The 21,839-nt window shown below is 40.0% G+C and overlaps 1 protein-coding gene across 13 annotated transcripts in view; it reads left to right on the forward strand.

The window, feature by feature from the left end:
- Positions 1-21,839, forward strand: part of DOCK10 (dedicator of cytokinesis 10) — a 308,358-nt gene that overhangs the window by 179,990 nt on the left and 106,529 nt on the right. For all 13 annotated transcript variants that reach the window (XM_018058883.1, XM_018058892.1, XM_013973005.2 and 10 more), the window contains exons 5-11: positions 3,771-3,843; positions 4,110-4,232; positions 4,477-4,611; positions 19,315-19,498; positions 20,935-21,020; positions 21,295-21,378; positions 21,498-21,653. In XM_018058883.1, the coding sequence (XP_017914372.1) occupies positions 3,771-3,843; positions 4,110-4,232; positions 4,477-4,611; positions 19,315-19,498; positions 20,935-21,020; positions 21,295-21,378; positions 21,498-21,653 (841 nt within the window). The remainder of the gene's footprint in view (positions 1-3,770; positions 3,844-4,109; positions 4,233-4,476; positions 4,612-19,314; positions 19,499-20,934; positions 21,021-21,294; positions 21,379-21,497; positions 21,654-21,839) is intronic.

A 21,839-nucleotide genomic window follows, 5' to 3' on the forward strand; every position in this document is an offset into this window, starting at 1 on the left:
TGTCCTTAATACAAGTAACATTTCAGAGATAAGGTGTCTGACCTCACCTCTTTCATTATGTGTTCCTGTGAGTAACTGTTATGAACCTCATCTTCTTCTCAGCAAAACAGCAAGATTAGATGAGACATGGATCCCTGGTATTTGTGTACAAAAGTCTGATTATATGCATATACAATTTAATAAAAAGCAATGTGCTACTTCGGCTTCTCAGGTGGCTCAATGGTAAAGAATCTGACTGCCAATGCAGGAGGCGTGGGTTTGATCCCTGGGTCGGGAAGATCCCCTGGAGGAGGAAATGGCAACTCACTCCATTATTCTTGCCTGGGAAATCCTATGGACAGAGAAGCCTGGTGGGCTACACTCCATGGGGTCGCAAAAGAGTCAGACGTGACTTAGCAACTAAACAACAACAAATGTGCTACTTAGTACATATTAAGACTTCAGTACAAAATTTCTGCACTCTTGGTATATATTTTTGAGCTTTCAGATAAATCATAGATGAAGAAGGTTGTATTTTGTTTTTGAAATTTGAACTAACACATACCCGAGCAAGTAATTCATATACATTAATTAACAAATATTTATTGATCACTTACCATGTGTCAGAACCTGTGGGGATAATAACTTTGAAATACACATTTCCTACCACTCTTCTTTTAAACCTCTGGCTTTTAAATTAGACTGTTACTATTTACAGCTATTTATCTATGGGTCGGAGAAGGCAATTGCACCCCACTCCAGTACTCTTGCCTGGAAAATTCCATGGACTGAGGAGCCTGGTAGGCTGCAGTCCATGGGGTCGCTGGAAGTCAGACACGACTGAGTGACTTGACTTTCACTTTTCACTTTCATGCATTGGAGAAGGAAATGGCAACCCACTCCAGTGTTCTTGCCTAGAGAATCCCAGGGACGGGGGAGCCTGGTAGGCTGCCATCTATGCGGTCGCACAGAGTCGGATATGACTAAAGCGACTTAGCAGCAGCAGCAGCATCTATGGGTGCTGGGATGTCCTAACAGGACTATGCAACCAAAACAAAATAGAGAAATAAATTGGAATTAGGGTTTAACTGAGACTCCAGATATCATTTATAATAATCAAGTACTGTGTACACCAGAATAGCTTCATATTTATTAGTAATGAATTTTGGTAGCAAGCAACTTTCATTAATTTGAATTTATAAAATAAATTAATTTGAATTTATAAAGTAAATTCAGTATTTATTTATAAAATAAATAATAAGATACTTTTAAACAAACCTATTTACAGGCATAGAGAACAAACATATGGACACCAAGTGGGAAAAGTTGAGGCGGGATGAATTGGGATATTAGGATTTATATATATATATATTATTGATACTGTGTATAAAACAGATGACTAATGAGAACCTACTGTATAGCACAAGGAATTCTTCTCAGTGCTCTGTGGTGACCTAAATGGGAAGGAAATCCAAAAGAAAGGGATGTATACATAGAGCTGATCCACTTTACTGTATAGTAGACACCAACACAACATTGTAAAGCAACTATACTCCAATACAAGTTAATTAAAAATAAATAAATAAAAACCTATTTAGCATGTTGGAGTTGTCTCAGGATTTTGGTCACTCAGAATGCTAAAAAGAGTATCACCCTTACAAACAAAGTTTAAAGTCTGCCTTTTCATATTATCCCTCTTCACCTTGCTTATCAATAATTCAATCAGCCATGAATCTTGAGTATGTCTGCAACAGGAAAGGAAAAACCTAAGATGTAGATGGGACTTCATTAGAGTCTCTGGCTTTAAGAAATGTATAAGCAGATGGAGGGCTAAGACAAGTGTCCAAATAACAGAACCAGGCAAACACCGTAAGAGACATATACTCAGAATCTACAGGGAGAGGATCCTAAGTAGATCCAGGCTACCTTCATGGAAATTACTTTGGGGGCACAAACTCTTATCAGATTACAATGGAATATTACTCAGCCTTATAAAGGAGTGAACTCTTGATACACTCCACTATATGAATGAACCTTGAAGACATTATTCTAATAAAGTAAGCCAGACACAAAAAGATAAATGTTGCATTATTCCACTCATAAGATGTACTTAGAATAGTCAAAAACCTAGGAACAGCAAGTAGAACAATGATAACCCAGGGCTGAGGAAAGGGGGAAATGGAAAGTTATTGTCTAATGGATACAGAGTCAGTTTGGGAATTAAAATGGTCTGGAGATGGTCAGTGACGAAGGGCGTATAGTATGAATCTCCTTAATGCTACTGAACTGTGCACATGAAAACAGTTAAAATGGAAATTCTTCTGTTATGTATGTTTTACCACAATAGGGAAAAAACAAAAACGTTTATCAAGTGTGGAGACCGTGGTTCTGATTTCAGGCTTTTCACAGTTTAATAGCAAGGTTACTGTTCTTTTTGTGTTCTGGCTTCCTCTACTGTGAACTAGGAATGGGCATTTTTAGGTCTTTAGAAGAAGGATAAAGGATATTTTGAATTCATTTCAATCCACTGAACTCCTATGTGAATGAACAGTTTGGTGATTTTATGAATACCTGTATAGTTGTGCTTCCCTGATAGCTCAGTTGGTAAAGAATCCACCTGCAATGCAAGAGACCCCAGTTCAATTTCTGGGTCAGGAAGATCTGCTAGGGAAGGGATAGGCTACCCACTCCAGTATTCTTGGGCTTCTCTTGAGGCTCAGCTGGTAAAGAATCTGCCTGCAATGTGGGAGACCTGAGTTTGATCTTTGGGTCAGGAAGATCCCTTGGAGAAGGGAATGGCTACCCACTCCAGTATTCTGGCCTGGAGAATACCATGGACAGAGGCCACAGTCCATGGGGTCGCAAAGAGTCAGACACAACTGAGCAATTAATACTCTAACTTTCATGTATGTATATACATATAAAGAGTCCTTGGTTATTCACCTTACTGCCTGGAATACCATCAACATAGGAAGCCATTTGCATTGGAAATACTGAATGAGCTCATGGGTTGCTTCTACATAATATAAATCATTTCAAAGAAAAAGCTCTACCTTGCAAATCCTCCATGTAGGATTTTCTAGCTTGGTATAAAGGAATGCCTGAAGTTTGGATGATTCTATCTGGTTTCCATTCAACCATGTGTTATGAGATAGAATTAAGTCAAGGAAGGTTTATTTCTGTCTTATTTTACCATTTGTAGAGCCAAGTGAACACTCTTGCTCCTTTGGGCTGGTCAGCAATGCTGTGACTGAGAGTTGTTTCTGTGCTACCATGGAAATGCCTAAAGTGAGCACAAATGCCTCTAAGTCACATTGGTGCAGACTTCTGGGAGACGCCAGGGTTGCGGAGCAGCACAGCCTAGTGGCCAGAGTAGTGGCTGGTTTTCAAATGACCATCCCATAAGCCTTCAGCATGTCACATAAAAGCAAAAGAGGAAAAAACAAAATGAAAATATCACTGAGTTGCATTCCACTTCAAAATGTGGAAGAAGAAAAATATAAATCACCAAGGCCTTAAAATTGTCCCATTTGCCTTCATCTAATTAAAAAGGACATGTGTAAATCTGTGCAAATACTAACTCTATCATTTAAAATGGAGATTTATTAACTGGAGATAAGATATAATGGTGTAGGGGGCAAGTTCATACTTCCAATGAAAATGGCCCCACGTGAGATTACATTATTTTATAAAAGTCTATAAGAAAGGCAGCACAGTAGCTGGTACTCAGCTGAAAGCAGTGTCTCAAATGACAAATCAGAATCTTTTTCTTCTTTTTTTTTTAATATCAGAGCAGAATACAAACCAGAGAAACTTCCTTCACATTCCTTTGAGGTTGACCATGAAGATGCTGATAAGGATGAAGTAAGTAAATGGTTGAAAGTGAAATGTTTAAAACATGAGGATAATTAGTTCCTATCTAACATGTTTGAAATTCAGACTAGTTTCTCCTAAAGCTGCAGTAACCGTTGGTGTGAGGGTTTTTAGACAAAACGAATCACGTTTGTTTTGAAATTGAACATGATTATTTCAGATGAGTCAGAGAAAAAGGAGTTTCATTTTTAAGTGCAGTGTCTAAGATCTGGGATTCACAAAAGATTGCTGTGATGCTAATGATGCCTTTTGTACAGGATACCACTTCCCACTCATCTTCCAAGGGCGGAGGGGGAACGGGAGGGACCGGAGTTTTCAAGTCTGGTTGGCTCTACAAGGGGAATTTTAACAGCACCGTGAATAACACCGTTACTGTTCGGGTAAGGAGACATAGAGACTCATTTTTGTTTCTGCCACCTTTCTTGACACCCACCCCCTCTTTAGTCAGAAAACTGAGGTGAGCTATTTGCATTAAGTTTGTGTTTCATGTCATATTTTATTTATGAGAAAGGAAGATGCTCTTCTCAGAACAGTGCTCAAGAAATGTAGCACTCTTGAAAGGATTAGAAAATTCTAATTTCCATGAATTTGAACTACCTCCTCATATTTTTTTCCTTTATTTAGTCATTCAAAAAGCGCTTCTTCCAGCTGACTCAGTTGCCAGATAATTCCTACATCATGAATTTTTACAAAGATGAAAAAATATCCAAAGAACCCAAAGGCTGTATCTTTTTGGATTCCTGTACAGGTGTGGTACAGGTGAGTAGAAATCTCTTTTTCCCTGAGGGTTTTTTTAATTGAAAAATGCACTCATCCAATCATCATTCATTCATTCTAAAAATATTTATAGAGTACCTGATATGAGCCAAAAACTATTTCAGACTCTTAAGGATTCAGTAGAGAGGGCAGGCAGCCTAGAGACTTGCTTTCACAAAACTTACTTCAGTAAAGTAAGGAAAACAGAAAATAGGCAGGAAAAAAAAATAATAAATGGAATGAAATAGTTGGTAAAATCTGCAATAAAGAAAATAAACAAGGCTACAGAATGGGAAGAGACAGATGGTGAGGTTGGAAAGGAATCTTTATGCTCCAGAAGTGATAGAAACATTTATGAAGAGAAAATATTTGATCTAGAGATTAAAGCATGAGCAGGGGCAGCAAGTACAAAGGTCCTGAGGCCAGAGCCAGTCTGATATATGGAAGGACAAGAGGAAAATGACCACCTGTATAGCTGCAGTGTAGAGATCCACTGAGCTAAAGAATGCAGTAAGGTTGTATGTAAATCACATAGTTCAAAGAAAGCTCTTCATGAATGTTACCTTTATTATTAGGTAATATTGCAAGTGTAAATTTACAGCGTACATACACATCATCCTCCTTCTAAGAGCAGGTGTTTTCAAGGGCAAGGATTATATTGCATTGGTTCTCAAGAGTTGAATCTCAGAAACTGAATCTCAGACATGGCAATTTTAACCAACAGTGCTCTTCTGCAGCAGTTTGTCCTCAAATTATTGTCCTTAGTATTAAATTTGACATGGACCATTTTGGCAAAAAGAAGCAGAAAAATTCCGTATGCCTCATTTGGACATCTTATTCTTTCGACTCTGATGATCGAACATTTTTATTCTTTATTGTGTGAAACTGGAAGCAATCAAGAGTTTTAGTAGTCTTCCCTCCAATTTAACATTAAATGCTGGCTCATTGAGATTAAGGACTGTGTTTTTGATCATAAGCCACTAGGAACAATTCTTTGTGTTTCCACCAAACCGTGGACATTCACGTAACTTGCTACATGGCTTAGATTACCTCTTGGATTCATACCAAGGGCACTCAGATGCATGGATGCAAAACAGAATTCTCTTCAGTCACTTAAACCTCATCTATTTCGGGATGGTTTAGCTGTTAAAATCTGGAATTTCTCCAGAAAGTAATAATACTGAACTTTAAAGGGAAAGAATTAATTAAGTGTTGCTGAGCCCTCCACTAGAAATGAAAGATAATTGCTTTTTAACACAGTTGCCAACTTTCCATATGGAAAGGGCAGTAAGGATCTTAATGGAAGATGGAGATAGTTTTCTATTGTTGGTCACAAAGGAGACTCTTTGGCTTGAGAAATATGAAGTAAGACTTTAACAATAGGTTTAAAGATCAATAACTACATTTTATAGACATTGAGCTGAAAAACTAAATATTTTCTTTTCCTTTCTACCCCCAAACTTGCTGTAACGAATGAGTCATCATCTTTTAAAAAGTATCATTGTATCCCTTGCTAGGGGTTAAGTTTGCAGAGACATAGATTCATGTGTAATTTCTTCTTCCAAGAGTGGTATAACTCTGTTGAACACAGAGTCAGTTAGTGCTCTAGTCTGACCTTTCACCTCTTCTCCATCACCTTTTAGACCATGTTTTGGTCTCTGCTTAAGCAGTGCCTTGGAAAGAGAATGTCTTCCAAGGAAAAACATAAGAGTAGGGTGTATACAAGCTGATGTTTGAATTCTAGTTTCACCCTTTACTGTCTAAGAGCCTTGAGTAAGTTACTCAAGCTGTTTGATTCCCAGTGTTTCATCTGTAAAACTAAAGTAAAAAAGGATCTGGGAGAGAGTGTGTCCTCAGTCATCCTTTCCCAGTCTTTCCATTAATTATAAAAGTCACAACTTTGATAGGTAAATGTCCCATCATGGGAAAGCCCTTCTAGAAAATATTGACTGACATGGTAAAGAATCTGCTTGCAATGCAGGAGCCCCGGGTTTGATCCCTGGGTTGGGAAGATCCCCTGCAGAAGGGAATGGCAACCCACTCCAGTATTCTTGCCTGGAGAATTCCATGGACAGAGGAGCCTGGAGGGCTTCAGTCTGTGGTATTGCAAAGAGTTGGGTACAACTGATTGACTAACACTTCAAGCTGGCTAATTTATCCATTTCTTTCTTCATTCATTTATTCACTCCTCCAACAAGCTTATGTAGTACTTATGACATGCTAGAAATGGGTTTAGGCATTAGGAATTCCTTGCCGAAATCATAACTAGAGGAGGACATAGGCTCATAACTATTACACAATTTCTCAAGAGCTATAATGGTGGTATAAATGTACTTTCTATGGAATGTTCTAGGAGACAGAACAGTGATAAACTCTTCTGGGTTGGCTAGAAGAATGCACAGAAAAAAACGGGCGCATAGGTAGGAATTCCCAAGGTAGATTCTGCACATTAAAACAGAGTTGAACAATCCTACTTCATTTTCCAATAAATAGTTATTTACATACCTGGGATCATGTACTCTATCTTTTAAAGAGTTCAGCTCTATATCCCTGTATTTATATTCTTCTTTATCATAAGCTTGTTATCCTTTATAGAAGGAGGGACCTTTAGTTTCTTGAGATCCCTTTGGGAAGATAGACATCGAGCTCCTTGTCACCTTGTATCTGGATCCTATTTCTTGCATATTTGCTTACAGCTCTTTCTGACAAGTTTTTGCATCTGAAAAGAAGATTCTGAATGATACAGTGCAAGTTTAGTCATTGTTCTAGCAAGCTTTCAGGTACAAAATGTGCCTGAAGATGAAACACGTACACACAGAAGCACAAAGCAAATGAATAATAGAATGAGTCAGACCTATTTTATTAAGAATCATTGTCAGTTTCACTTGAATAAAACAGAGAAGAAAAACAGTTTGCCTCAGAAAATGCTACCTACCACCCAGCATTCTCAGTGTGTTCCAGCTCATAACACTCTTTCGTGAATAAGTTGTTTTAGTTTGCTTCATTCAAACCCATTCTATAGCACTGTGCTTTCCTAGGAGTACGACTTGGAATTCTCAGAAATATATTTTAACGGCTACTTCAAGTAGAGAGAAACTCCTACCCAAAATTCTCAGAGACTTTGCGAGCGTTAGTCATTCAGTCCTGTCTGCCTCTTTGCTATCTCACAGACTGTAGCCCACCAGGCTCCTCAGTCCATGGCATTTTTCAAGCAAGAATACTAGAGTGGGTTGCCATTTTCCTCCTCCAGGGAATCTTCCCAATCCAAGGACTGAAATCAAGTCTCTCGTGTCACCTGCATTTTAGGCAGATTCTTTACCTGTTGAGCCATCAGGGAAGCCCCTCAGAGACGTTAGGTGATGTTAATGGTTAGAAATTTCCTGATCTTGGTAAAATAGACCTAACAGTAGTCTTCAGTATCCTATCATTTTGCCTTTTCATACTGTTCATGGGGTTCTCAAGGCAAGAATACTGAAGTGGTTTGCCATTCTCTTCTCCAGTGGACCACATTCTGTCAGGCCTCTCCACCATGACCCGTCCATCTTGGATTGCCCCGCGGGCATGGCTTAGTTTCACTGAGTTAGACAAGGCTGTGGTCCTAGTGTGATTAGATTGACTAGTTTTCTGTGAGTATGGTTTCAGTATGTCTGCCCTCTGATGCCCTCTTGCAACACCTACTATCTTACTTGGGTTTCTCTTACCTTGGGCATGGGGTATCTCTTCATGGCTGCTCCAGCAAAGCACAGCTGCTGCTCCTTACCTTGGATGAGGGGTATCTCCTTACTGCCGCCCTTCCTGACCTTCAATGTGGGATAGCTCCTCTAGGCCCTCCTGCGCCTGTGCAGCCTGTGAAAGAGGAACTCCCCAGGTCAGTAGGTGCCCAATATGCTACTGGAGATCGGTAGAGAAATAATTCCAGAAAGAATGAAGGGATAGAGCCAAAACAAAAACAATACCCAGCTGTGGATGTGACTGGTGATAGAAGCACGGTCTGATGATGTAAAGAGCAATATTGCATTGGAACCTGCAATGTCAGGTCCATGAATCAAGGCAAATTGGAAGTGGTCAAACAAGAGATGGCAAGGGTGAATGTCAACATTCTAGGAATCAGCGAACTAAAATGGACTGGAATGGGTGAATTTAACTCAGATGACCACTATATCTGCTACTGTGGACAGGATTCCCTCAGAAGAAATGGAGTAGCCATCATGGTCAACAAAAGAGTCTGAAATGCAGTACTTGGATGCAATCTCAAAAACGACAGAATGATATCTGTTCATTTCCAAGGCAAACCGTTCAATATCACGATAATCCAAGTCTATGCCCCAACAAGTAACACTGAAGAAGCTGAAGTTGAACAGTTCTGTGAAGACCTACAAGATCTTTTAGAACTAACACCCAAAATAGATGTCCTTTTCATTATAGGGGACTGGAATGCAAAAGTAGGAAGTCAAGAAACACCTGGAGTAACAGGCAAATTTGGCCTTGGAATGCAGAATGAAGCAGGGCAAAGACTAATAGAGTTTTGCCAAGAAAATGCACTGGTCATAGCAAACACCCTCTTCCAACAACACAAGAGAAGACTCTACGCATGGACATCACCAGATGGTCAACACCAAAATCAGATTGATTATATTCTTTGCAGCGAAAGATGGAGAAGATCTATACAGTCAACAAAAACAAGACCAGAAACTGACTGTACCTCAGATCGTGAACTCCTTATTACCAAATGCAGACTTAAATTGAAGAAAGTAGGGAAAACTGCTAGACCATTCATGTATGACCTAAATCAAATCCCTTATGATTATACAGTGGCAGTGAGAAATAGATTTAAGGGCCTAGATCTGATAGATAGAGTGCCTGATGAACTATGGAATGAGGTTCGTGACATTGTACAGGAGACAGGGATCAAGACCATCCCCATGGAAAAGAAATGCAAAAAAGCAAAATGGCTGTCTGAGGAGGCCTTACAAGTAGCTGTGAAAAGAAGAGAAGCAAAAAGCAAAGGAGAAAAGGAAAGATATAAGCAACTGAATGCAGAGTTCCAAAGAATAGCAAGAAGAGATAAGAAAGCCTTCTTCAGCGATCAATGCAAAGAAATAGAGAAAAACAACAGAATGGGAAAGACCAGAGATCTCTTCAAGAAAATTAGAGATACCAAGGGAACATTTCATGCAAAGATGGGCTCGATAAAGGACAGAAATGGTCTGGACCTAACAGAAGCAGAAGATATTAAGAAGGGGTGGCAAGAATACACAGAAATACTGTACAAAAAAGATCTTCACGACCCAGATAATCACGATGGTGTGATCACTCACCTAGAGCCAGACATCCTGGAATGTGAAGTCAAGTGGGCCTTAGAAAGCATCACTATGAACAAAGATAGTGGAGATGATGGAATTCCAGTTGAACTATTTCAAATCCTGAAAGATGATGCTGTGAAAGTGCTGCACTCAATATGCTAGCAAATTTGGAAAACTCAGCAGTGGCCACAGGACTGGAAAAGGTGAGTTTTCATTCCAATCCCAAAGAAAGGCAATGCCAAAGAATGCTCAAACTACCACACAATTGCACTCATCTCACATGCTAGTAAAGTAATGCTCAAAATTCTCCAAGCCAGGCTTCAGCAATATGTGAACCTTGAACTTCCTGATGTTCAAGCTGGTTTTAAAAAAGGCAGAGGAACCAGAGATCAAATTGCCAACATCCGCTGGATCATGGGAAAAATCAAGAGAGCTCCAGAAAAACATCTATTTCTGCTTTATTGACTATGCCAAAGCCTTTGACTGTGTGGATCACAATAAACTGTGGAAAATTCTGAGAGAGATGGGAATACCAGACCACCTGACCTGCCTCTTGTGAAACCTATATGCAGGTCAGGAAGCAACAGTTAGAACTGGACATGGAACAACAGGCTGGTTCCAAATAGGAAAAGGTGTACGTCAAGGCTGTATATTGTCACCCTGCTTATTTAACTTCTATGCAGAGTACATCATGAGAAACGCTGGACTGGAAGAAACCCAAGCTGGAATCAAGATTGCTGGGAGAAATATCAATAACCTCAGATATGCAGATCACACCACCCTTATGGCAGAAAGTGAAAAGGAACTAAAAAGCCTCTTGATGAAAGTGAAAGAGGAGAGTGAAAAAGTTGGCTTAAAGCTCAACATTCAGAAAACGAAGATCATGGCATCTGGTCCCATCACTTCATGGGAAATAGACGGATAAACAGTGGAAACAGTGTCAGACTTTATTTTCTTGGGCTCCAAAATCACTGCAGATGGTGACTGCAGCCATGAAATTAGAAGACGCTTACCCCTTGGAAGAAAAGTTATGACCAACCTAGATAGCATATTCAAAAGCAGGGACATTCCTTTGCCAACTAAGGTCCATCTAGTCAAGGCTATGCTTTTTCCTGTGGTCATGTATGGATGTGAGAGTTGGACTGTGAAGAAGGCTGAGCGCCGAAGAATTGATGCTTTTGAACGGTGGTGTTGGAGAAGACTCTTGACAGTCCCTTGGACTGCAAGGAGATCCAGCCAGTCCATTCTGAAGGAGATCAACCCTGGGATTTCTTTGGAAGGAATGATGCTAAAGCTGAAGCTCCAGTACTTTGGCCACCTCATGCGAAGAGTTGACTCATTGGAAAAGTCTCTGATGCTGGGAGGGATTGGGGGCAGGAGGAGAAGGGGACGACAGAGGATGAGATGGCTGGATGGCATCACGGACTCGATGGACATGAGTCTGAGTGAACTCCGGGAGATGGTGATGGACTGGGAGGCCTGGTGTGCTGCGATTCATGAGGTCGCAGAGTCAGACACAACTGAGCGACTGAACTGAACTGAACTGAACAGTAGTTTTCCACTTTTTTGTAGTGTCATGAAACAGTACTAGATCTGCTTTATACCCCTCATTTCTAGTCTGAAGCAAAACTTCCAACTTTTGCTATTTCAGTTTTGGTCTGAGACTAAGGGCTATTTAAGCCTAATCTATCCTGTCTTGTTCCTTGAGAGTCTTCTCATTTATTCATTTATTGATTCATTCATTCACTCTTTCGTTTTTTTATCCATCCATCTATCCCAGATCCTGCCACTCTGAACGGAGTATATAGCCCAGGAATCCCATGTACCCAGTGCCCCAATATTAACAGTGACAATGAGTGATATCACTTTATACATCAAGGCTTAAAGCTGAACGCGCTTCCCAGGTGACGCAGTGGTAAAGACTCTGCCTGCCAACACAGGAGACCCAGGTTTGATCCTGAATTGGAAAGATCCCTTAGAAAAGGGCATGGCAACCTGATTCAGTATTCTTGCCTAGAAAATCCCATGGACAGAGGAGCCTGGTGGGTTGTAGTCCATGGGGTCGCAAAGAGCCGGACACGCCTGAGCATGCATGCATACATCTGGAAGTGACCATTGTTAGTTTCCTACTTGGTGCTGGATCTGCTACCTTGTGGATATAGGTCCCAAGATAATAGCCTTTGAGGCTTAACCAAAGTCTAAAAATTCAAATACTTTCTGCAGCACAGGCCACTACAGGAAGCAAGTAGGGTCACTTCCTTCTCCTGTATGAGATAACACAGAGCAACTCAGACTGTGTGTACCCACATAAAGGCAGTCATACTGGGAAGGAAAAAAAAATGTGTACCTGCCAATGAAAACAAATTTAGAAGTCACCTATAACCTATAAACCCCACAGCAAACCTTAGTGGTTAAGAATTTCACTTCCCGTGATAAAAATAAAAACCAGAATGACACTTGTAATCTTCTTCATCTAATATAGTATTTGACAACAGTTCATGGAAAATGCATTATTATTGTCTCAATTTATTAAAATAAAGCTCAGAGAGATAAAGTGACTTTCCCAAGTAACAGAGCTAATAAGTGGAATAATTAGATTTGAGGCTGAGGAAAATCCAGATTTACAGAAAGATGCCCAAGGAAATACTTTGGTGATCATATATCTAGTGGGTATGCTCGCATCAGTTCAGTTCAGTAGCTCAGTCGTGTCCGACTCTTTGCGACCCTATGAATCGCAGCACGCCAGGCCTCCCTGTTCATCACCATCTCCCGGAGTTCACTCAGACTCACGTCCATCGAGTCCGTGATGCCATCCAGCCATCTCATCCTCTGTCGTCCCCTTCTCCTACTGCCCCCAATCCCTCCCAGCATCACAGTCTTTTCCAATGAGTCAACTCTTCGCATGAGGTGGCCAAAGTACTGGAGTTTCAGCTTCAGCATCATTCCTTCCAAAGAAACCCCAGGGCTGATCTCCTTCAGAATGGACTGGTTGGATCTCCTTGCAGTCCAAGGGACTGTCAAGAGTCTTCTCCAACACCACAGTTCAAAAGCATCAATTCTTCAGCGCTCAGCCTTCTTCACAGTCCAACTCACATCCATACACGACCACAGGAAAAACCACAGCCTTGACTAGACGGACATTAGTCAGCAAAGTAATGTCTCTGCTTTTGAATATGCTATCTAGGTTGGTCATAACTTTTCTTCCAAGGAGTAAGCGTCTCTTAATTTCATGGCTGCAGTCACCATCTGCAGTGATTTTGGAGCCCCCAAAAATTAAGTCTGACACTGTTTCCACTGTTTATCCGTCTATTTCCCATGAAGTGATGGGACCAGATGCCATGATCTTCGTTTTCTGAATGTTGAGCTTTAAGCCAACTTTTTCACTCTCCTCTTTCACTTTCATCAAGAGGCTTTTTAGCTTCTCTTCACTTTCTGCCATAAGGGTGGTGTCATCTGCGTATCTGAGGTTATTGATCTTTCTCCCCGCAATCTTGATTCCAGCTTGTGTTTCCTCTAGTCCAGCATTTCTCATGATGTACTCTGCATAGAAGTTAAATAAGCAGGGTGACAATATACAGCCTTGACGTACACCTTTTCCTATTTGGAACTAGTCTGTTGTTCCATGTCCAGTTCTAACTGTTGCTTCCTGACCTGCATACAGATTTCTCAAGAGGCAGGTCAGGTGGTCTGGTATTCCCATCTCTCTCAGAATTTTCCACAGTTTATTGTGATCCACACAGTCAAAGGCTTTGGCACAGTCAATAAACTGTGGCTCAGATCATGAACTCCTTATTACCAAATTCAGACTTAAATTGAAGAAAGTAGGGAAAACCACTAGACCATTCAGGTATGACCTAAATCAAATCCCTTATGATTATACAGTGGAAGTGAGAAATAGATTTAAGGGCCTAGATATGATAGATAGAGTGCCTGATGAACTATGGAATGAGGTTCATGACATTGTGTGCTTGCATAGATACATATTAATACATTTATCCTACATAAGCCAACAGGCAGAAGAAACACTCTGAGGATAGATGTGTGTCATTTTAAGCTGTGAAATTCAGATGTAGGATTTATCTCAGCAAATATATATAGAAAATTTTGCTACATGCAAAGCTTTGTGTGAAAGCCAAATGTAAATTAGATGTGGTTCCTGTCTTCAAAGAGCTTCTTGCCTGTGGAAAGATGCACAAAATAACACAGAATAAATATAGCATGTGCATGAGTAATTAAACATGTGTGACACATCTCAGAAACTAGGTTCTGATATCATACGCAAGAATGATATTACTGCAGATGCTACACTATATTATACAAATGTGTGTATGTGTACTCAGCCATGTCCAACTCTTTGAGACCCCATGGACTATGACCTGCCAGGCACCTCTGTCCACAGGATTTTCCAGGCAAGAATAGTAGATTGCCATTTCATACTCCAATGTAATACATATATTACATATATATATTGCACATTATATTGCTTGTTTCCTGACATTACATTGCACTAGAATGTAAGTTCCATGGGGGCAAGCACATCATGTGAACATTTTTTAATGCTCTCTACCTAGCACATAGAAAATAGCCAATACATTTTCGTATGTATTGAACAAGTATGTATTTGAATGAATGAACATACAAAGAATGGAAAGGATTGTGTGGATTGTAGCCACCAATACCAGTAACCTGAATTTGATGTTGTGTGGCTCTTCTCCTGTTTCTGCAAAATTCTGTAAAAGATGCTAGCAACAGAACAGATACCATGGCATATTTTGCTTGGATAACTCCCTTCAATATTCCATCCTCCATTGGCTTTAGTGGTTTCATTGGAGTATCTATTTCAAAGCTTTTCTAGGTGAGCAGTGTGAAAAGCAATCCGTTTGCCACAACTCATTAAGCACATCGGATGGCATTAGGACATATTTCCAGTTTCCTTTTATTTATGAAGCCATGTAGATAGACTGTGGTGAGCTTGAATGAACAAAGAAGCTGCATCAGTCACCAGGGATACTGATTTCAGGAAAATTTGAGGAGTGAGAAGAAGAATACGATTACTTCTTGATTATCATTTTAATGACTTAACATTGCATTTCACGGTTATTAAAATGTCCCATTGGTTTTCTACTTCTGGTCCTTTCTTTTTTTGCTGTTTTATATGCCATTATCTTGAAGATTACAGAGGGTGAGATAGAAAACCACTTAAGGCATCTTAATCTTCCCCAGCATAAGCTTCTCTGCACTGAAAGTAGTTCTCTTTCACTCCAAGGAGAAAAAGATAATTTGGCTTTTGAGAGAAGTTGTGAATAGAATATTTATTTCATTTATAAATATCCCTTTTTGAGAAACAAGGGCTTGTTATATTTTGCTCAGACTTTTTAAAATATGTAATATTGTTGACGTCAGCCATATTTGATTCACATACAGAAGGCAATTTAGAAAATCAATTTTTGTAATTTTTTATTAGTTCCTTGACATCTCCATTTGAAAGCAAGTTGCAGCTCAATCCACTTTTAATTTGGACCTAATACAAGCATTTTACATGGCTTTGCATCTACCCTTCCCCATTATTTACAGCATCAGATTAGTCAAGCAGATTCTTTCATTTGTTTGTTTTCAAGAGTGATTTAAAGATGCAGACTGAGATTTGTTTGCATTCTGCTACACACAGCTACTTTAGATCTGCTCTGAGCACTTCTATTTCTTCCCTGAGTGTCTATTCTGTTCCCGTGGTGTTTTGAAGGTATGATATTGTCATGGGAAGCATTCTGTCTTTTATTCCTGCTCTCAGCCAACTGTCTTTGCCCTTAGACCCTCTCTGTCAGTGCAGGTCACAGGCGGTTTTCTGGACCTCCTTCTTCAGCACCGGGGGAAGTGTGTGAGAGGGTGTGTGAAGGAGTCTGGCCCTCCCTCTTGAGGAGAGCATAGCTTCCAAGAATTTGCATTCTTAAAGAAACTACCCAGATGTTTGCTTTGCATAGGAAATGTTGGGGCCACTGCCTTTCCAGCCACCACCCCCCCCCAATTCTGTTTACACTGAAGCCAAAATGGTCTCAAAAAGGTGGGTGTGGATTACATGTTTATGCATTTGTCAAAAGCTTGATTTGTGTATTTCACTCTATATAAATATAACTTTAGTAAAGGAATTTATACAAATATATGTATATACATATAAAACTGTGGCATTTTACTCGTTGAAGTTATCCTTTCTGTATTCTCACAGAACACAGAGGGTTCTGTAAGAATAGTAGTATTTTCATGTTGCAATTCTCATGCTGCAATAACAATCCTGATCTCAAAAAAGAATGTCTATACCTTGATTTTTATTCCTTTACTTCAGTACATTCATACAGAAGTTAAGCACATTTATCTTCCAATTTCAAATTTTGATGATGAATTGGTTAACACCTGTCTCCCCTGTCTGGGCAGAGACCTTGTCTGTTTTTGCCCAGCACAAAATACAAATCCAATAGAACCTCTTTAAAAGTGAACACTATCACAGCGCTGAGGATAACTAGTCACCTTTTGCCCTGTGCTCATGGGCTATTGAAAATGCCAGTCTGCAAGGGAATCCTTACAGAGCAAAGAAATTATAATAATTGACAATAATGGGAAAGTATGAATATGAGCAAAGCACTTGTCCTTGGCAGAGTCTAGAAAGTGCCACTTGAGCTGTGAAACCCCACAGTGAGGATCACAGTTAGTTTTTTAGCTAATTCCTTTTTCTCCTTCAGTCCCTAAATTTTTCTTTTCCTGAGGCTTGTATGTTGCCCCAATGTCTACTTTCAGAAACCAGCACCCCCAGGCATGGCTGCCCCTTTCGAGTGTGATAATGCCCAGCAGGTGGCAAAGAAGAACAGTAGTCAATGAACATCTTCCTTGTGCTGGCTTGTCTCAGGGGGTATTTAAGTATAAAGGAAGTACTTCCTGTCTCCAACACTCGCTGTCCATGTATTCCAAACAGGTTTTCATTTGTCTCCCCAAACCTCAGTGTTTTCATATGCTGAATGGAATGGTAACAGTGTCTCTCATAGAGTTGTTATGAGATTTAAATAAAAATGATGACTGTAAAATCCTCAGCACAGAGCCAGATACATAGCTGGCAAATGTTTAATAAGTGTCATGTTAGTAGTAGTAATCATGCTATTGTGGAAGTTGAAAGCTATTTTGGGAAGTTCTCAGAGCATCCCAAAGGAAGAGAAGATTACCAGAAGTATATTAAAGATTATTCTCTTTTGCCTCCAAGAAACAGCAGTCTTATTCTCAGAAAGAGTTTATACCTTGATGTTTAAATTGTACCCCCACACTATAGTGACACTCTCATCTTTGATTTCTACTCTTATTTGCATTTTACTTACTTTAATTGTATAGAGTCTTGCTTTACTACAGCTGTGAGTGCTCTTAGGCTTTAGAACAGTGTGGGTAAGAATTGAGTACTTGTATCAGAGTTACCTGGGAGTGATTTGAAGATGGAATATCTTCATGAATTCTTTCAACCACCCCAGGTTACATAACTCTAGTTATCATTGGGAGAAGTTTCTACTTTGCCTTTATATTTCTAATCTCATGGCAGAAATGTATATAAGCTGCTATAATAATCTGCTTTTGTATTCCCACTACTTTAATTGTGCTTCAGTACTCTTGCCTGGAAAACCCCATGGTCGGAGGAGCCTGGTGGGCTGCCGTCCATGGGATCGCTAAGAGTCAGGCACTACTTGAGCGACTTCACTTTCACTTTTCACTTTCATGCATTGGAGAAGGAAATGGCAGCCCACTCCAGTGTTCTTGCCTGGAGAATCCCAGAGACAGAGGAGCCTAGTGGGCTGCCGTCTCTGGGGTCGCACAGAGTCGGACACGACTGAAGCGACTTAGCAGCAGCAGCAGCAGCAGATCTTTAAACAGCTCACTTCTTTTTATAGATTTCACCTTCTGTGAAAGTCTAATCTTAGGTAGTTACTCATCGAATCAGACCACTTTGATTCTCTGCACAACAGAGAATCTCTGTTTTTCATTTGTTATTTTATTTCTTCAGTTGTTCATTCATTCCCAAGGATTGGAACCTCTCCCATCCCATTCATAATAAATAATTGTTTTGAATGCACTGTTGAATCCTTCTGTGTGATGGCACTGTGATAGGATATAGTGGTGCTCCAGCTCTCATGAAGGCAGTTGTTAGGGAGGAATGTGCTGTACAAACAAACAAATGAAAGTGAATAAGCGTGTAATCCCAAATTTTTGTGCTTACCCTGGAGGACAAGAACCTTGTCTTAACTGGGGAATTGAGAAAGTTTCATTGAGCAAGGATAATTTTAGTTCAGATCTGAAGAGTGAATACAAGTCACCTAAGTGTGTAAAAGGCAAACATAGTGTTATGTGTATAAATACATACCTGGTGAGTGGAATGGGAGGGTTGTTTCAGGCCTTTATGGCAGCAACAAAGTCTATGAGTCTACGACGGGAGCACATCCAGCAAACTAGAACAAAACTTCATGGGTTGGTCACAAAATGCAAGTAGAGATGTCAAGTAAGACAAAAGTCTGGAGGTTGATGAAGAAGCCAGAGGCAGAGAAAGGAATTGGGAACCCCTGGCATGTGGATGTCATTTAAAGTCATTGGACCAGATAAGGACGAAAAGAATCTAAAGCAGAGCTGAGGTTAGCATGGCAAGTGACAAAGTAAGGAAGAGTCAGTAGAGGTGACTGAAAAGTGGTGGCCATTCAGGAGGAAAGAAAACTGAAATAGAGTGTAGTCATGGAAACCAGAGAGATGGGTTTCATGAAGGAGGAAGTAGCCACTGTGTCAGTTCTGCTGAAAGGTCAACAAAGATTGTATAGTCCTTAGGGTAGTACAGCAACGTAGTTTGTTGGTGACCTTGGCAAGTGCAGCCTCTGGGATATGATGGGGTCAAAATTGCAACTGGAGTGAATTGTGGACAGAACACAAGATGAGAAAGTGAAGGTAGCAACTCAAAGCAACTGTTTAAAGAAGCTTAGAATATACTTCCCCCATGCCTGAAGATGAAATGTTTGTGCCTACATGCTCACCCCGTCAACAAAAACCTTAAAATACCTCTTTGTCCAAAAATCCTTGAAAGAAACCTAATAAAATAATTCTTGTAGATGCAGATGTGGTGTGCTCATTCATGTCCAACTCTTTGTGATCTCATGGATTATAGCCCTCCAGGCCTCTCCCCACCCAGGGATCGAATCTATGTCTCTCATGTCTACTTCATTGGCAGGCAGATTCTTTACCACCACCTGGGAAGCCCAAAATAATTCTTACCCATCTAAACTTTTGTCTGTTTGAGAAAATCTCCTTAATGTTACCTCCTTGTGTGGAAAACCCCACACAAAAATATCTCTCACTCTCTAAGACCTAGTTGGTATTTTTTCTTTTTATGCTGCAGAATAACAGACTAAGAAAATATGCCTTTGAATTGAAAATGAATGACCTGACCTATTTTGTGTTGGCCGCTGAGACGGAGTCAGATATGGACGAATGGATCCACACCCTCAACCGAATCCTGCAGATCAGTCCTGAGGGGCCCCCTCAGGGCAGGAGAAGTGCAGAGCTCACGGATCTGGGGCTGGGTGAGCACACTACCTGCCTCCCTTGCCAGCTGTGACCTGTGCATTTGGTTCATTTTAGCTGCTAATAACCCTGGTAGCTGTCAGGTCTAGCTCATCCAACCCTGAGCTATTTGCTCCAGGAAATCACCCCCAGATCTTTACTTTTACTGAATAGTGGGGGTCAGCTTACAGAGGTATGATTTTTAAGTTGACTAGCAGTGATTTGAGGCCGACATCCAGCAAATGATATTGGGAATCATTGATCAGCAATATTTTAAAAAATGACCATGTCTAATGGGATGTTAGAGGGGAGATTCTGTGTTTCATTGATCCCATTAAATTTAATTAATGAATATTACTGTGTAATGACAAATATGCATCCTTTCCTTATAGTTGAAAAGCATCTTTCATGTGTACTTTTGACCCCATGGAGATAAGGCAAGTTGTGAAAGTTCCATAAATTTTGCATGAGATCAGAGATTTTTATAAGATAAAAAATTATTCTTCTTCCCATCCCAGTTCTTTCATCAGACTCTGATCCATTCTAGGCAAAAGGAAGAGACCAAGAGAAAGGAGAAAAAATGGTGAAAAGAAGAGGAGGAAAACAGGTTTATATTAATAGTCATGTGGAAGACAAGTTTATTCTCAGACTCAGTCACTCTTCCCAAAGGAAAACTGTTCTAAGACATTTTGCACAATACCATGGGACATTAAAACCAGAAAGTCTTTATTTTTTTAGTTAATTTATTTATTTGACTGCATTGAGTATTAGTTATGACACTCAGACTTAGTTGCCCCAGAGCATGTGGGATCTTAGTTCCCCTACCAGGGATTGAGCCCACATCCTCTGCATTGGAAGGAGGATTTTTAATCACTGAACCACCAGGGAGGTCCCCCAAAGAGTCTTTAAGTTCTGGTAGCCTATCATGTACGAGAGCCATGGGATAGGGAAGAATAAAATTAGTGTTGATTTTAACACCTGCTATAGACTGTAGTAGGTGTTTCACACTCATGATTTACTTAATAATCATCAACTAGAATATTAATGTTTACAGAGTCCTAGAGAGTTACTAAAGCTAGAATGTAGGTTTTATGTTGATGGCCTGAGAGAATTATCAAAAATATTTTCATATGTAAGAAAGCTTTAGTATACATTGATGAAGTGAGACAAGACAACCCCAAGTATAAATGTAGTATTGTAAGGGTTCAGAGTTCTTATGGGCACAGGATGGTGTCATGAAGAGTGTCCCAAAATGATCACCAGGACATCCTATTTCCAGGCCCAGTTTTTCCAACTATATGGAGGACTAGAGCCAGGGCACAGTGAAGGTATCTTCTCACCAGTGTCCATCCTTCATCGCTCTTGAGTCTAACCCAGTTTCCATATGTCACAGGCTTGAAAAATGAGTGATTCATGAGGATTATTTAATGACCTGGTCTTGATGTATCTTTTCAAGATTCCCTGGATAATGCTGTAACTTGTGAAAGCACACCGGAGGAAGCTGATTCTTCAGAAAACAGCCTGCCCCCAGACTTCACGAAAGTAATAAAGCTGACATTTTTCTGTGCAAATAAACTCGAATTACTTATTACTTATCACTTTCATGGAAAAAATGTAAATGCTTTCTTTTAAGATTTAGACTAAGAAACACAACAGTCAGAAAACAAAAAGCATGTTTCTGTAAGATTGCAGAGTGTTGATGGATGATATTAAAACAGTGTTGATACTAAGGGACTGTTTCTTGGCCATGTGTATGGGGCTGGGCTGTAGGTTTGCAGCCAAGTGGAAACTAAGAACTGACACTTTTTCTCTGCAGTACCTCACAGAAACTGAAGAGACTGTCAAAGCAACTCGAAACATGGAGAGGCTAAATCTGTTCTCACTGGATCCAGATATAGATGTAAGTCAGAATTCTCTTTAAGCAGATGTGAACTTGACTTGTACAGTTGCGGTTTATAATTTAGAAGCTCTTTTCTTATGATGGGTGTGTGTTGAGTAAAACTTTCCAAACTTTTTTAGAGCTTGAAACTTCAGAAAAAAGACCTTTTAGAACCCGAGTTTGTGATCAAACCATTTGAAGAGAAGGCCACCAAGAGAATCATGATCATTTGTAAAGCTCTCAACTTAAATCTTCAGGGATGTGTGACAGAGAATGAAAATGATCCGATAACAAATGTAAGTTTCTCTTCTGATACATCCTGTACCCTCAGCCAACATCACACCACCCTCGTTAAAATCTTTTCTATTCCTGATGATTCCAGGAACTGAGTTCACACCCTCTATTGTACCAAGGAATATGATTGACAGCATTTTTCCACTTGACTAAAGTGCACGAGTTCTGAAGTAGAATTGTCAATTATA

Source organism: Capra hircus, chromosome 2 (assembly GCF_001704415.2).
Source record: "Capra hircus breed San Clemente chromosome 2, ASM170441v1, whole genome shotgun sequence".
Taxonomy (NCBI): Eukaryota; Metazoa; Chordata; class Mammalia; order Artiodactyla; family Bovidae; genus Capra; species Capra hircus.